This window comes from Eriocheir sinensis, chromosome 62, assembly GCF_024679095.1.
Source record: "Eriocheir sinensis breed Jianghai 21 chromosome 62, ASM2467909v1, whole genome shotgun sequence".
Classification (NCBI taxonomy): Eukaryota; Metazoa; Arthropoda; class Malacostraca; order Decapoda; family Varunidae; genus Eriocheir; species Eriocheir sinensis.
Window position 1 is genome coordinate 6548076 of NC_066570.1, and position 15563 is coordinate 6563638.

Consider the following 15563-nt stretch of genomic DNA (forward strand, 5'->3'; position numbering starts at 1 on the left):
TGCCTTACTTTTTAACCCCTTTGAGTCTTTATAGATGTATTATAGTTGTACAATCACTTCTTAGTCTAATGGTGTGAAGAAAATTTACCTAGCTTGTGTAACAGATGAGCAAGGGAAAGTAATACAAATGTTTTCTGAAATTACTCCCGCTGCTCACTCCCGCGGCGGCGATGAGGCACTCTGGCACCGGCTGAACGGCGCTGGTTACATGTAAACATATTTTCCGTGTTCGCTGACTCTCATGTATGACCACCGGAGCGGACCTCCTCCTCGCCCGACGACACCACCCCGCGCGATGGCCAACACGACAGACGACGTCACAATAGTGCAGGAGTACTTCCCGGCCCTGCGGCGCGTACGGGTCATGCATTGTGGAGAGCTCATGGAGTTACTGGACTCTTGCCGAGGCCGTCTTGCCGGAAGGTTCCGCTACGTCCCTCCCGCCGTGAAACACTCCTTCAGGCTGTCCCCTGGCCAAGGAGTGCAGCTGTGGGTGAGGGAGCGGCCACCCCACTCCCTCTACTGCCCCCCCGAGAAGTGCACCGATGCCATGGTGCACGCCGTGCTGCTCTACCGCGGCCTGGACGGAGAATACTGCTTCTTTGACAGCAACTTTGCCACCGCCCCGACCCCCGAGGTGATGGCGGCCGTGACCCGCTCCGGCACGAGTCGCCTTCACTACCTTCTCGAGCGGCCCGGCATCCAGGGCGTAGGCGTCGCCACGTGCCAGTACTACTGCCTGGCCCTCATGAGCTTCATCGTGCAGCACCCAAACCTGCCCACCAGCTGGCTCATCAGGGAGTTTGTCAAGGCCATGCGGCCACAGCGGGACGTGAAGGCGGTGCGTCTCAGCCGGGAGATTTTTCGCGAGGCGGGCATCGTCACGGACTTTGAGAGCGCCGGCACGCGCGTGCATGGGAGATACCAGCCTACCAGCAGGCCTCACGCTGTGCATGGACGCTACCAGCCTACCACCGTGCATGTGCGCTACCAGTCTACCACCGTGCCTGAGCCCGTGCATGGGCGCTACCAGCCTGCCAGCGTCAGGAAGACGGAGCGTGACAGAAGGAGGACTATGAAGAGGCAGCGCATTTCAAACAGGTGCCTGAAGACGCAGGAACAGATCGGGTCGCTGCTGACGCCCGTGAGTGGGCAGTGACAGCCAGCTAGTGTCGAGGAGCGAGAGCGCGGCAGGGGAGGTGCCGTACTGTGAACAGCTTCCTGAAGACACAGAAGCAGGCCGTCGAGTTCGGCTGCTGATGCTATTGAAGCCAATTTGGAAGAAATTAGGAAAATTCAAGGAAATAGCCTGGAGGCCACCAAAACGGGCGTGTCGGAATACTCGAGGAATAAGACCAACAGTTTAACGAATTGGTGAAGAACTTCAAAATCGACTCGCATGGAGAGAGCGTCGTGTCGGCCTATGATGTGCCGAACCTTAAACCCGAAAACACAACGCGCACTTTCTCGGGGCGCTCGTGAGAGCTCTCGATTTTCATCAAGTGAACACGCGGAACGCGGCGAGAGTGTAAACGGAGATATCAAAAAGAGGAAGTAACACTAAACAAGCAACCATTGACGTCTTCGACAATTATTTCCTCGACAAAAATTTATCCTCATCATCGCTGACATCTCCCTGTGGATGACAACGTCAGAAACCTATTGTACAACATTGTTCACGATCCAACAAGTTACGGCGAAATGAACGGAGAACCGGTTTCTGTATTCGGCGTATCCAGAAACTACGCCGACAAACTGAGACTGGACGACACTGCAAAATTCCGCCTCTACAATAAGATACTCGAGATGGGTAATGGTGGCGATGATAACGACGTCGCCGATTTAATGTTGGCAGACGCGAACGTGAAGGCAAGAGGTACCTCAAAGAACTCATGTCCAAAGGAAGATTGAATCTGCCTGCCACTGCAGCTCTGGACATGGATATGATGTACGACTTGCATATCCACAACGATAGTCAAGAACATGATCGCGAATATAGTAATGGAGAACTTTGATATATTAAACAGTTAATGGAGCCAACATCACAAACATTTGTTGGCACCCTCGCACCTGTCTGCCACGAGTATGATTTTCCCCGCCACCATGAATCACAACAGTTTTTCGCTGGTGATAGTAGTAGTAGTAGTAGTAGTAGTAGTAGTAGTAATAGTGGTGGTGATTTTGGAGACACCATATTTTCGAACGATAAAACTGTCAAGAGAATTATCAACCCCCCCCTTTTTTTTTTTACGTCGCTGCCTATTGCGCCGGTAGGCTTCTTCCCGGTGGGGCCTGATGGTTTGCCCAGCACGTTTTGGTGCAGGCGAGTGTTTAAAGTGGCGCCATCTTGTGTTGGCTCATGCTGCCCCCCGGAACTCATCTTTGAGCCTCTCTTTGGAGAGGTTATCTAGAGCCCAGGTTGATGGGTGGTCTTCAGGGCAGCATGTGGGTAGTCTTAGGCCACTCGGCGGTGACTGAAAAAACTCAGCTGTGCGGCGGCCTGGATTCGAACCCGCGTCCCTCCTGGAGCTCCTGAACGCGGGGCCGTCACGCTAACCACTCAGCCACCGCCTCCCCTTAGTCACCAACCAATTTTTGTTGAGGTGATCAGAGCATTACTAAGCAGCTTAAGTCTGCACGAATTCACTCGGGCGTCACACACGGCAACAGAGAACCCGATTGACGGTAACCAGAAAGGAAGGTGGAATAATTCATCTCGAGGACTCAAGAACCACACCGTTCGAGATGGAGAGATCCTCGTGGACGGCGACAATGTATCTAATTCATTCCAGGTGAATTCTATGTGGCTGATTTGATTGAATGATGATGTTATGTTATTTTCCTAATGTTATGTAGTATTTGTAACCCTCAATAAATATGCACAAAACATAGAGTTGGTTGTTTCCATCTATCCGTAAGAAACTATACATGAGGTCGAAAATCGGAAAGGTATGGTATGGTATGGTATGGTATGATGTGATGTGGTGTGGTAGGAAATCTAGATGTAGTGCATGTTGTTGAAAGAACTCTGATACCACCACATGAAATCGAGGCATGAAAATCTGAGATCACCAACAGTTGACGGCAAGAAACGATGTTGGTACGAAAATCTAAGAACGGCTATCAACAACGTTGATTTGGAGGATCACCAACGAGCAATGAAATGACCAACGACGAAAAACTGAGTAAACCAACACAACAAGTAAGTCTCTGACCAACAACGAAAAACTGAGTAAACCAACACAACAATTAAGTCTCTGACCAACAACGAAAAACTGACTAAACCAACACAACAAGTAGTCTCTGACCATCAACGAAAAACTGAGTAAATTAACACAACAAGTAAGTCTCTGACCAACAACGAAAAACTGAGTAAATTAACACAACAAGTAAGTCTCTGACCAACAACGAAAAACTGAGTAAATTAACACAACAAGTAAGTCTCTGACCAACAACGAAAAACTGAGTAAACCAACACAACAAGTAAGTCTCTGACCAACAACGAAAAACTGAGTAAATTAACACAACAAGTAAGTCTCTGACCAACAACGAAAAACTGAGTAAACCAACACAACAATTAAGTCTCTGACCAACAACGAAAAACTGAGTAAATTAACACAAGGAAGTCCCTGACCAACAACGAAAAACTGAGTAAATTAACACAACAAGTAAGTCTCTGACCAACACCGAAAAACTGAGTTCGTCAACACTTTACCGTAACCAATAAGTGAGTGTCAGAGCAAAGATGAAAATCTGAGGTAACCAGAAATTAAGTCTCATCAACAAATAAGTCTCTGAGCAACGATGAAAATCTGAGATCGTCAACACTGAACAATAACCAACAAATAAGTCTCTGAGCAACGATGAAAATCTGAGATCGCCAACACTGAACAATAACCAACAAATAAGTCTCTGACCAACGATGAAAATCTGAGGTAACCAACAATTAAGTCTAACCAACAAGTCAGTCTCTGACCAACGACGAAAAAAAAAGATCGTCAAAACTGTACCGTAACCAACGACCAACGACGAAAAAAATTGAGGTAACCAATAATTAAGTCTGACCAACGACGAAAAAAATTGAGGTAGCCAATAATTAAGTCTGACCAACGACAAAAAAACTGAGATCGTCAAAACTTCACCGTAACCAACAACGAAAAACTGAGAGTGAAGAAATTTAATAATAACACCAATATGAAATTGAGGTATGGAGGAAAATCTGAGATCAACACTTTACCGTAACCAACAAATGAGTCTCTGACCAACGACGAAAAAAATGAGATCGTCAAAACTTTTCCGGTGACGGTAAAGAAATTGCGGCTGCATGCTGACCAACGACTAAACCCAACACTCAACGGTAACGGCAACCAGCAAGAAGGTCTGCTGAACAACAACACAACAACATCGATTTAATAGTAACACCAATATGAAATTGAGGATAACTTTACCACCAATATGAAATTGGAGCATGAAAAAAATCTGAGATCACCCCTTCGGGTCTTTAAAGATGTATTATAGGTGTACAAAATCACTGTGTAGCCGCCGTCTACGGCATCGGCGGCTGGATTATGCTCGGACGAATATGTTTTTCGCCAAATCGCGACACGGATAACTGAAAGGGTGAAGGTAGTGAAGTTGGGGGACAGGAACTGTGTGTTTCGGTGTGGTGTGGCTGCTCGATGTTTTTGTACGCCCAAGTTGTTGACGCAGCAGTGTGGGAGAGATAAGAGTGCTGACTCTGGGGAGCCCGGGGCGCCTGCATGAGGCCCTCCTCTGGTTGGGTAAAAGGCCAGAAGCAGGGCAACAGTGTCAAAACACATCTCAGAGCCACACGTCTCCGCCTACGAGTGCAGCTCAGATATTGGGAGAGTTGAATAAAAAGAGCGAGTTCAACACAGCTTGTGTCAGTCGCCTTCATCCCACGAAGGCGCTAAAGAGAGTATATACTGCTTATTCTAATGGTGTCAATAAAATTTGCCTAGCTCGTGTAACAAGTGAGCAAAGGAAAGTAATATGAATGATTTCTGAAAACACGCGCGCTGCCCGTCCCCTCACCGGCGATGAGGCACTCTGGCACCGGCTGAATGGTGCTGGTTAGGTGTACATATTTTCCGTGTTCGCTACCTCTTATGAGTGACCACCGGAGAGGACCTCTTTTTCGCCCAACGACACCACCCCGCGCGATGGCCAACACGACAGAGGACGTCACAATAGTGCAGGAGTACTTCCCGGCCCTGCGGCGCGTACGGGTCATGCATTGTGGAGAGCTCATGGAGTTGCTGGACTCTGGCCGAGGCCGTCTTGCCGGAAGGTTCCGCTACGTCCCACCGCCGTGAAACACTCCTTCAGGCTGTCCCTGGCCGGGAGTGCAGCTGTGGTGAGAGGGTACCACCCACTCCTCTACTGCCCCCGAGCCGTGCACCGATGCCATGGTGCACGCCGTGCTGCTCTACCGCGGCCTGGACGGAGAATGCTGCTTCTTTGACAGCAACTTTGCCACCGCCCCGACCCCCGAGGTGATGGCGGCCGTGACCCGCTCCGGCACGAGTCGCGTTCACTACCTTCTCGAGCGGCCCGGCATCCAGGGCGTGGGCGTCGCCACGTGCCAGTACTACTGCCTGGCCCTCATGAGCTTCATCGTGCAGCACCCAAACCTGCCCACCAGCTGGCTCATCAGGGAGTTTGTCGAGGCCATGCAGCCACAGCGGGACGTGAAGGCGGTGCGTCTCAGCCGGGAGATTTTTCGAGAGGCGGGCATCGTCACGTACTTTGAGAGCGCCGGCACGCGCGTGCATGGGAGCTACCAACCTGCCAGCAGGCCTTACGCTGTGCATGGACGCTGCCAGCCTACCACCGTGCATGTGCGCTACCAGTCTACCACCGTGCCTGAGCCCGTGCATGGGCGCTACCAGCCTGTCAGCGTCAGGAAGACGGAGCGTGACAGAAGGAGGACTATGAAGAGGCAGCGCATTTCAAACAGGTGCCCGAAGACGCAGGAACAGATCGGGTCGCTGCTGACGCCCGTGAGTGGGCAGTGACAGCCAGCCAGCGTCGGGGAGCGAGAGCGCGGCAGGGGAGGTGCCGTACTGTGAACAGCTTCCTGAAGACACAGAAGCAGGCCGTCGAGTTCGGCTGCTGATGCTATTGAAGCCAATTTGGAAGAAATTAGGAAAATTCAAGGAAATAGCCTGGAGGACACCAAAACGGGCGTGTCGGAATACTCGAGGAATAGGACCAACAGTTTAACGAATTGGTGAAGAACTTCAAAATCGACTCGCATGGAGAGAGCGTCGTGTCGGCCTATGATGTGCCGAACCTTAAACCCGACAACACAACGCGCACTTTCTCGGGGCACTCGTGAGAGCTCTCGATTTTCATCAAGTGAACACGCGGAACGTGGCGAGACGTCACACACGGCAACAGAGAACCCGATTGACGGTAACCAGAAAGGAAGGTAAAATAATTCATCTCGAGGACTCAAGAACCACACCGTTCGAGATGGAGAGATCCTCGTGGACGGCGACAATGTATCTAATTCATTCCAGGTGAATTCTATGTGGCTGATTTGATTGAATGATGGTGTTATGTTATTTTCCTAATGTTATGTAGTATTTGTAACCCTCAATAAATATGCACAAAACTTAGAGTTGGTTGTTTCCATCTATCCGTAAGAAACTACATGAGGTCGAAAATCTGAAAGGTATGGTATGGTATGGTATGGTGTGATGTTATGTGGTGTGGTAGGAAATCTAGATGTAGTGCATGTTGTTGAAAGAACTCTGATACCACCACATGAAATCGAGGCATGAAAATCTGAGATCACCAACAGTTGACGGCAAGAAACGATGTTCGTACGAAAATCTAAGAACGTCTATCAACAACGTTGATTTGGAGGATCACCAACGAGTAATGAAATGACCAACGACGAAAAACTAATTAAACCAACACAACAAGTAAGTCTCTGACCAACAACGAAAAACTGAGTAAACCAACACAACAAGTAAGTCTCTGACCAACAACGAAAAACTGATTAAACCAACACAACAAGTAAGTCTCTGACCAACAACGAAAAACTGAGTAAACCAACACAACAAGTAAGTCTCTGACCAACAACGAAAAACTGAGTAAATTAACACAACAAGTAAGTCCCTGACCAACAACGAAAAACTGAGTAAATTAACACAACAAGTAAGTCTCTGACCAACAACGAAAAACTGAGTAAATTAACACAACAAGTAAGTCCCTGACCAACAACGAAAAACTGAGTAAATTAACACAACAAGTAAGTCTCTGACCAACAACGAAAAGCTGAGTTCGTCAACACTTTACCGTAACCAATAAGTGAGTATCAGAGCAACGATGAAAATCTGAGGTAACCAGAAATTAAGTCTCATCAACAAATAAGTCTCTGAGCAACGATGAAAATCTGAGATCGTCAACATTGAACAATAACCAACAAATAAGTCTCTGAGCAACGATGAAAATCTGAGGTAACCAGAAATTAAGTCTCATCAACAAATAAGTCTCTGAGCAACGATGAAAATCTGAGATCGTCAACACTGAACAATAACCAACAAATAAGTCTCTGACCAACGATGAAAATCTGAGATCGTCAACACTGAACAATAACCAACAAATAAGTCTCTGACCAACGATAAAAATCTGAGATCGTCAACCCTGAACAATAACCAACAAATAAGTCTCTGACCAACGATAAAAATCTGAGATCGTCAACCCTGAACAATAACCAACAAATAAGTCTCTGACCAACGATGAAAATCTGAGATCGTCAACACTGAACAATAACCAACAAATAAGTCTCTGACCAACGATGAAAATCTGAGTTCGCCAACACTGAACAATAACCAACAAATAAGTCTCTGACCAACGATGAAAATCTGAGATCGCCAACACTGAACAATAACCAACAAATAAGTCTCTGAGCAACGATGAAAATCTGAGATCGTCAACACTGAACAATAACCAACAAATAAGTCTCTGAGCAACGATGAAAATCTGAGATCGCCAACACTGAACAATAACCAACAAATAAGTCTCTGAGCAACGATGAAAATCTGAGATCGCCAACACTGAACAATAACCAACAAATAAGTCTCTGACCAACGATGAAAATCTGAGGTAACCAATAATTAAGTCTAACCAACAAGTCAGTCGCTGACCAACGACGAAAACCAACACTCAACGGTAACGGCAACCAGCAAGAAAGTCTGCTGAACAACAACACAACAACATCGATTTAATAGTAACACCAATATGAAATTGACGCTACCAGCCTACCATCGTTCATAGGCACTTCCAGCCGCTTTCCGTTTTCGTCGCCGGTGAGGGAGAGCGGAGTGAGATGCTACCACCATCACTACCACCACCACCAACACCATCTGAAGCTTTCAGTTTTCGTCGCCCGTGAGGGAGAGCGGAGCGAGATGCTAACACCACCACCACCACCAACACCATCTGAAGCTTTCAGTTTTCGTCGCCCGTGAGGGAGAGCGGAGCGAGATGCTACCACCACCACCACCACCACCACCATCAGACGCTTTCAGTTTTCGTCGCCGGTGAGGGAGAGCGGAGTGAGATGCTACCACCATCACTACCACCACCACCACCACCATCTGAAGCTTTCAGTTTTCGTCGCCCGTGAGGGAGAGCGGAGCGAGATGCTGCCACCACCACCACCACCACCATCAGACGCTTTCAGTTTTCGTCGCCGGTGAGGGAGAGCGGAGCGAGATGCTGCCACCACCACCACCACCACCACCATCAGACGCTTTCAGTTTTCGTCGCCCGTGAGGGAGAGCGGAGCGAGATGCTACCACCACCACCACCACCACCACCATCAGACGCTTTCAGTTTTCGTCGCCCGTGAGGGAGAGCGGAGCGAGATGCTGCCACCACCATCACCACCACCATCACCACCATCACCACCATCAGACGCTTTCAGTTTTCGTCGCCCGTGAGGGGGAGCAGAGCGAGATGCTACCACCACCACCACCACCACCACCATCAGACCCTTCCAGTTTTCGTCGTCGGTGAGGGAGAGCGGAGCGAGATGCTACCACCACCACCACCACCACCACCATCAGACCCTTCCAGTTTTCGTCGTCGGTGAGGGAGAGCGGAGCGAGATGCTACCACCACCATCACCACCACCATCAGACCCTTCCAGTTTTCGTCGTCGGTGAGGAGAGCGGAGCGAGATGCTACCACCACCACCACCACCACCACCATCAGACCCTTCCAGTTTCGTCGTCGGTGAGGAGAGCGGAGCGAGATGCTACCACCACCATCACCACCAACAGACGCTTTCAGATTTCGTCGCTCGCCGGTGAGGAGAGCGGAGCGAGATCACTACCGCCACCACCATCTTCACCATCAGACGCTTCCAGTTTTCGTCGCCCGTGAGAGAGCGGAGGAGATGCTAACACCACCACCACCACCACCATCAGCCGTTTTCTGAATTCGTCGCGAGGGAGCAGGAGCAGCTGAGTCATGGTAGAAGAAACACCAGGTTGTCTGGATACCCTCTACCCCACCTCTCTGCGCATTCTAAGTGATGTCACTGCTTAGAAGGGAGCGAGAGATAGACAGAGAGAGAGAGAGAGAGAGAGAGAGAGAGAGAGAGAGAGAGAGAGAGAGAGAGAGAGAGAGAGAGAGAGAGAGAGAGAGAGAGAGAGAGTATTTAAGGGTATCCTGATGTAATGTAGCAGTGAACGTCTAAGTAGGTTCTGATGCTGGAATGCATTTTCAGTACTGTTTTAGTGCCCTCTGCATTAATTTCCCCTGGTTATTAGGACAATTCACTCCTATAATAATAAGGATGACTATAGGGCATGTGCATTCACATACAATCCTGGGTTCACATTGCTCTTTAATAAAAGTATTTGTTCACCTAAGTCTTGGGTATAGAGCATGGTGCCCAGTGCAGCTAAGCTCAGTGAGCTCCTTCCCTCTGCAGCTTGGCAGCTTCCGTTGTGCTATGTAACGAGGCTACAGCCTTATGATTTATTTGTGTACAGTACATATATGCCTAATGAAATTATACACAATAATAAACTGTTGAATGAGCTTAGGATCTAATAAAAAAAACTAATCCAAAAAGTGTATTATTTGTAACTTCATCTTTTGGGAGATTGAAAAAGTAGTGTGGTCCCTTTGGGATGCAGCGATCTGCTCCCACGAACAATGCAACACGAAGGCGTACTATACAAGAGTTTACCATGTCACAGAAAACGGACCGGTGAGGGAATAATAATAATAATAATAATAATAATAATAATAATAATAATAATAATAATAATAATAAAAATAATCTCTGTCAGCTTAGCCCGCTTATACGAACGATCCCATTTCAGTTTTGCCTCAAGTGACATGTGAGACGGTCCTGAAGCAAAATCCTTATACCGCTTAAGTAACATTTTCAAATTGAACTGACGAGTCCGACGAATAGCTCGAACCCTGAACTGAAAATGCTACTTAAAGTGAAAACTGAGGTTACTTAAGCGGGTGAATCCGCCGGTCATCCGTCACCCGTAGAATCTGGCCCTCCCCAAGGTAAAGGGAGGCAAGCCAGGTATTCTAATATACTATTACTACTACTACTACTACTACTACTACTACTACTACTACTGCCACTACTACTACTACTACTACTACTACTACTACTACTACTACTACTACTACTACTACTACTACTACTGCCACTACTACTACTACTACTACTACTGCCACTACTACTACTACTACTGCCACTACTACTACTACTACTACTACTACTACTACTACTACTACTACTACTACTACTATTACTACTACTACTACCACTACTACTACTACTACTACTACTACTACTACTACTACTACTACTACTACTACTACTACTACTACTACTACTACTACTACTAAAACAACAACAAAAAGCATGAAAAACAGGTTGAAGATGATGAAGATGATGATGATGAAGAGAAGAAGAAAAAGAAAACGAGAAGGAGGAGGAAAGGACGAGGAGAAGTAGGAGCTTTAATCAAATCCTGTCCTCCTCCTATCCCCTTAAGACGTATCCTGCAACTGCTATGTCAGAGAAAACGGAGGCGGAGGAGAGCAGAAGGGACGAAGGATCTTTGTTGGGAAGGTTTATGGGGAGGCGGGCGGGTGGGGTGTGAGGAGCAGGTAGAGGGGTATGAGGTGACATGAGTAAGGTGGTGTGTTGGGGGAGGGTTGAATGAGAGGTAAGATTTATTTATTTATTTATTTATTTACAGATAAGGAATCAGCTCAAGGGCAACAGAAAAAGGTGTAAAAAGAAAAGCCCGCTAATCGCTGTTCATGCGAAGACAAAAGTGAAAAGTGGCCAAAACAGAGATCAATTTCGGGTGGAAAGGTATCTTGATACACTCCTCTGGAAAGAGCTCAAGTCGTAAGCAGGAGGAAATACAGGAGAAGAAGATTGTTGCAGAGTTTGCCAGGGTAATGGATGAAAGAATGGAGATGCTGGTTAACTCTTGCATAAGGAGTTTCGACAGTATAGAGATGGGCTGGAGTAGAAAGTCCAATGGAACGAGCCGTGGGAGGGTGGGAGGCATGCAGTTAGCAAGTTCAGAAGAGCAGTCAGCATGAAAATATCGACAGAAGATAAAAAGAGATGCAACATAGCGGCGGAATTTAAGAGGAAGAAGACTGTCAGTATGTGGAGGGGAGTTGAGTTTTGAGGTATTGAAGGACACCAACTTCCTCCTGCCTCATTCACAAAGGATCGCAAGATGTGAGGTTAAGCGTTGTGCAACGTTCAACCTAGAGCCATGTAACTCCTGGAGGGCGGGTCTTCTGAGAAGTGAGATTGCATAATGCAAAGTAGAGTCGTCAGCATGTGAGTGGATAGGATAGTTTTTGGAAAAACCATTAATGAACAACAGAAAGAGAGTGGGAGATAGAACAGAGCCCTGCGGAACACCACTGCTGATTGCCCTAAACTTTGGGGGATGAACAGTGACCGTCTATCACGGCGACGATAGATCGGCCAGAAAGGAAACTGGAGATAAAGGTACAGAGAAGGATAGAATCCGTAGAATGGTAGTTTAGAAAGCAAAGGTTTGTGCCAGATCTATTAAAGGTTTCGAAATGTCTAAAGCAACAGCAAAATTTTCACCGAAACGGCTAAGAGAGGCTGACCAGGAGTGAGTTGGGAAGGCGCGACGATCACCAGTGGAACAGCTTTTGCGGAGCCCAAGCTGGCGATCAGAAAGGCCGGAATTTGAAAGCTTGAAATTTTCCGGTTAAGGATTGATCCAACAGCTTTAGAAAGAAAGGAAAGTAAAGATATAAGACGGTAGTTTTGTGACGGTTACCTGAATTATATGCATCTCTCTCTCTCTCTCTCTCTCTCTCTCTCTCTCTCTCTCTCTCTCTCTCTCTCTCTCTCTATATATAAATAAATCTATATATATATATATATATATATATATATATATATATATATATATAAATATATATATATATATATATATATATATATATATATATATATATATATATATATATATATATATATATATATATATATATATATATATATATATATATGTGTGTGTGTGTGTGTGTGTGTGTGTGTGTATACACACACACACACACACACACACACACAGAGAGAGAGAGAGAGAGAGAGAGAGAGAGAGAGAGAGAGAGAGAGAGAGAGGTGGGGAGAGGGAGGAAGGGACAGACAGACAAACCTTATCATTGGGGGGTACTCCTCCACTGCCTGCTGACGTCATCCCGCGCCGCCCGCCGCACTAGTCGTTAATGAGAAATAAAATCTGTTCACATTTCTTTACTTAACTCATCTGTTACTTGAGACAGGTAAATTTTGTCAACATTTTCGTGTCAAGCAGTAATTGTATACCTAGCATACCATCACAAAACTCGATAGGGAAAGAAAACCTGGTCATTACAGCGAGTTGAAGTCAGAGAATAACATTGAAAGTTTATACAGCACTTTACTTTTCATTGAGATTTGCAGCAATTATGGAACCAATTTACAACTAAGACGTTTGTTCTTGCACATGAAATTCCCCTGAACGCGATGGTACTTTAAGATTTTAGCAAAAGTGCGATATAAGAGGAGAAAAGGAAGGATTTGTAAGAGTCGAATAAACATTTAGTGATACTCTCTGACTTCTGCTCGCCAAAACTGCCTTACTTTTTAACCCCTTTGAGTCTTTATAGATGTATTATAGTTGTACAATCACTTCTTAGTCTAATGGTGTGAAGAAAATTTACCTAGCTTGTGTAACAGATGAGCAAGGGAAAGTAGTACAAATGTTTTCTGAAATTACTCCCGCTGCTCACTCCTGCGGCGGCGATGAGGCACTCTGGCACCGGCTGAACGGCGCTGGTTACATGTAAACATATTTTCCGTGTTCGCTACCTCTCATGTATGACCACCGGAGCGGACCTCCTCCTCGTCCGACGACACCACCCCTCGCGATGGCCAACACGACAGCCGGGAGATTTTTCGCGAGGCGGGCATCGTCACGGACTTTGAGAGTGCCGGCACGCGCGTGCATGGGCGCTACCAGCCTGCCAGCGTCAGGAAGACGGAGCGTGACAGAAGGAGGACTATGAAGGGGCAGCGCATTTCAAACAGGTGCCTGAAGACGCAGGAACAGATCGGGTCGCTGCTGACGCCCGTGAGTGGGCAGTGACAGACAGCCAGCGTCGGGGAGCGAGAGCGCGGCAGGGGAGGTGCCGTACTGTGAACAGCTTCCTGAAGACACAGAAGCAGGCCGTCGAGTTCGGCTGCTGATGCTATTGAAGCCAATTTGGAAGAAATTAGGAAAATTCAAGGAAATAGCCTGGAGGCCACCAAAACGGGCGTGTCGGAATACTCGAGGAATAGGATCAACAGTTTGACGAATTGGTGAAGAACTTCAAAATCGACTCGTATGGAGAGAGCGTTGTGTCGGCCTAAACCTTAAACCCGACAACACAACGCGCACTTTCTCGGGGCGCTCGTGAGAGCTCTCGATTTTCATCAAGTGAACACGCGGCACGCGGCGAGGGTGTAAACGGAGATATCAAAAAGAGGAAGTAACACTAAACAAGCAACCATCGACGTCTTCGACAATTATTTCCTCGACAAAAATTTATCCTCATCATCGCTGACATCTCCCTGTGGATGACAACGTCAGAAACCTATTGTACAACATTGTTCACGATCCAATAAGTTACGGCGAAATGAACGGAGAACCGGTTTCTGTATTCGGCGTATCCAGAAACTACGCCGACAAACTGAGACTGGACGACACTGCAAAATTCCGCCTCTACAATAAGACACTCGAGATGGGTAATGGTGGCGATGATAACGACGTCGCCGATTTAATGTTGGCAGACGCGAACGTGAAGGCAAGAGGTACCTCAAAGAACTCATGTCCAAAGGAAGATTGAATCTGCCTGCCAGAGCAGCTCTGGACATGGATATGATGTACGACTTGCATATCCACAACGATAGTCAAGAACATGATCGCGAATATAGTAATGGAGAGCTTTGAAATATTAAACAGTTAATGGAACCAACATCACAAGCCTTTGTTGGCACCCTCGCACCTGTCTGCCACGAGTATGATTTTCCCCGCCACCATGAATCACAACAGTTTTTCGCTGGTGATAGTAGTAGTAGTAGTAGTAGTAGTAGTAGTAGTGGTGGTGATTTTGGAGACACCATATTTTCGAACGATAAAACTGTCAAGAGAATTATCAACCCCACCCTTTTTTTTTTACGTCGCTGCCTATTGCGCCGGTAGGCTTCTTCCCGGTGGGGCCTGATGGTTTGCCCAGCCCGTTTTGGTGCAGGCGAGTGTTTAAAGTGGCGCCATCTTGTGTTGGCTCATGCTGCCCCCCGGAACTCATCTTTGAGCCTCTCTTTGGAGAGGTTATCTAGAGCCCAGGTTGATGGGTGGTCTTCAGGCCAGCATGTGGGTAGTCTTAGGCCACTTGGCGGTGACTAAAAAACTCAGCCGTGCGGCGGCCAGGATTCGAACCCGCGTCCCTGAACGCGGGGCCGTCACGCCAACCACTCAGCCATCGCCTCCAATTAGTCACCAACCAATTTTTGTTGAGGTGATCAGAGCATTACTAAGCAGCTTAAGTCTGCACGAATTCACTCGGGCGTCACACACGGCAACAGAGAACCCGATTGACGGTAACCAGAAAGGAAGGTGGAATAATTCATCTCGAGGACTCAAGAACCACACCGTTCGAGATGGAGAGATCCTCGTGGACGGCGACAATGTATCTAATTCATTCCAGGTGAATTCTATGTGGCTGATTTGATTGAATGATGGTGTTATGTTATTTTCCTAATGTTATGTAGTATTTGTAACCCTCAATAAATATGCACAAAACATAGAGTTGGTTGTTTCCATCTATCCGTAAGAAACTATACATGAGGTCGAATATCTGAAAGGTATGGTATGGTATGGTATGGTGTGATGTGATGTGGTGTGGTAGGAAATCTAGATGTGGTGCATGTTGTTGAAAGAACTCTGATACCA

At 47.0% G+C, this 15563-nt stretch overlaps 1 protein-coding gene across 1 annotated transcript; it reads left to right on the forward strand.

Annotated features, from left to right (window-relative positions):
• On the forward strand, positions 1–15373 carry LOC126986528 (uncharacterized). Its single transcript, XM_050842802.1, has 3 exons — positions 1–637; positions 5517–6454; positions 15228–15373. Exons 1-2 carry the CDS (start codon positions 242–244, stop codon positions 6036–6038), a joined length of 918 nt encoding a protein of 305 aa, XP_050698759.1. The 5' UTR covers positions 1–241; the 3' UTR covers positions 6039–6454; positions 15228–15373.
• The last annotated feature ends 190 nt before the right edge of the window (positions 15374–15563 follow it).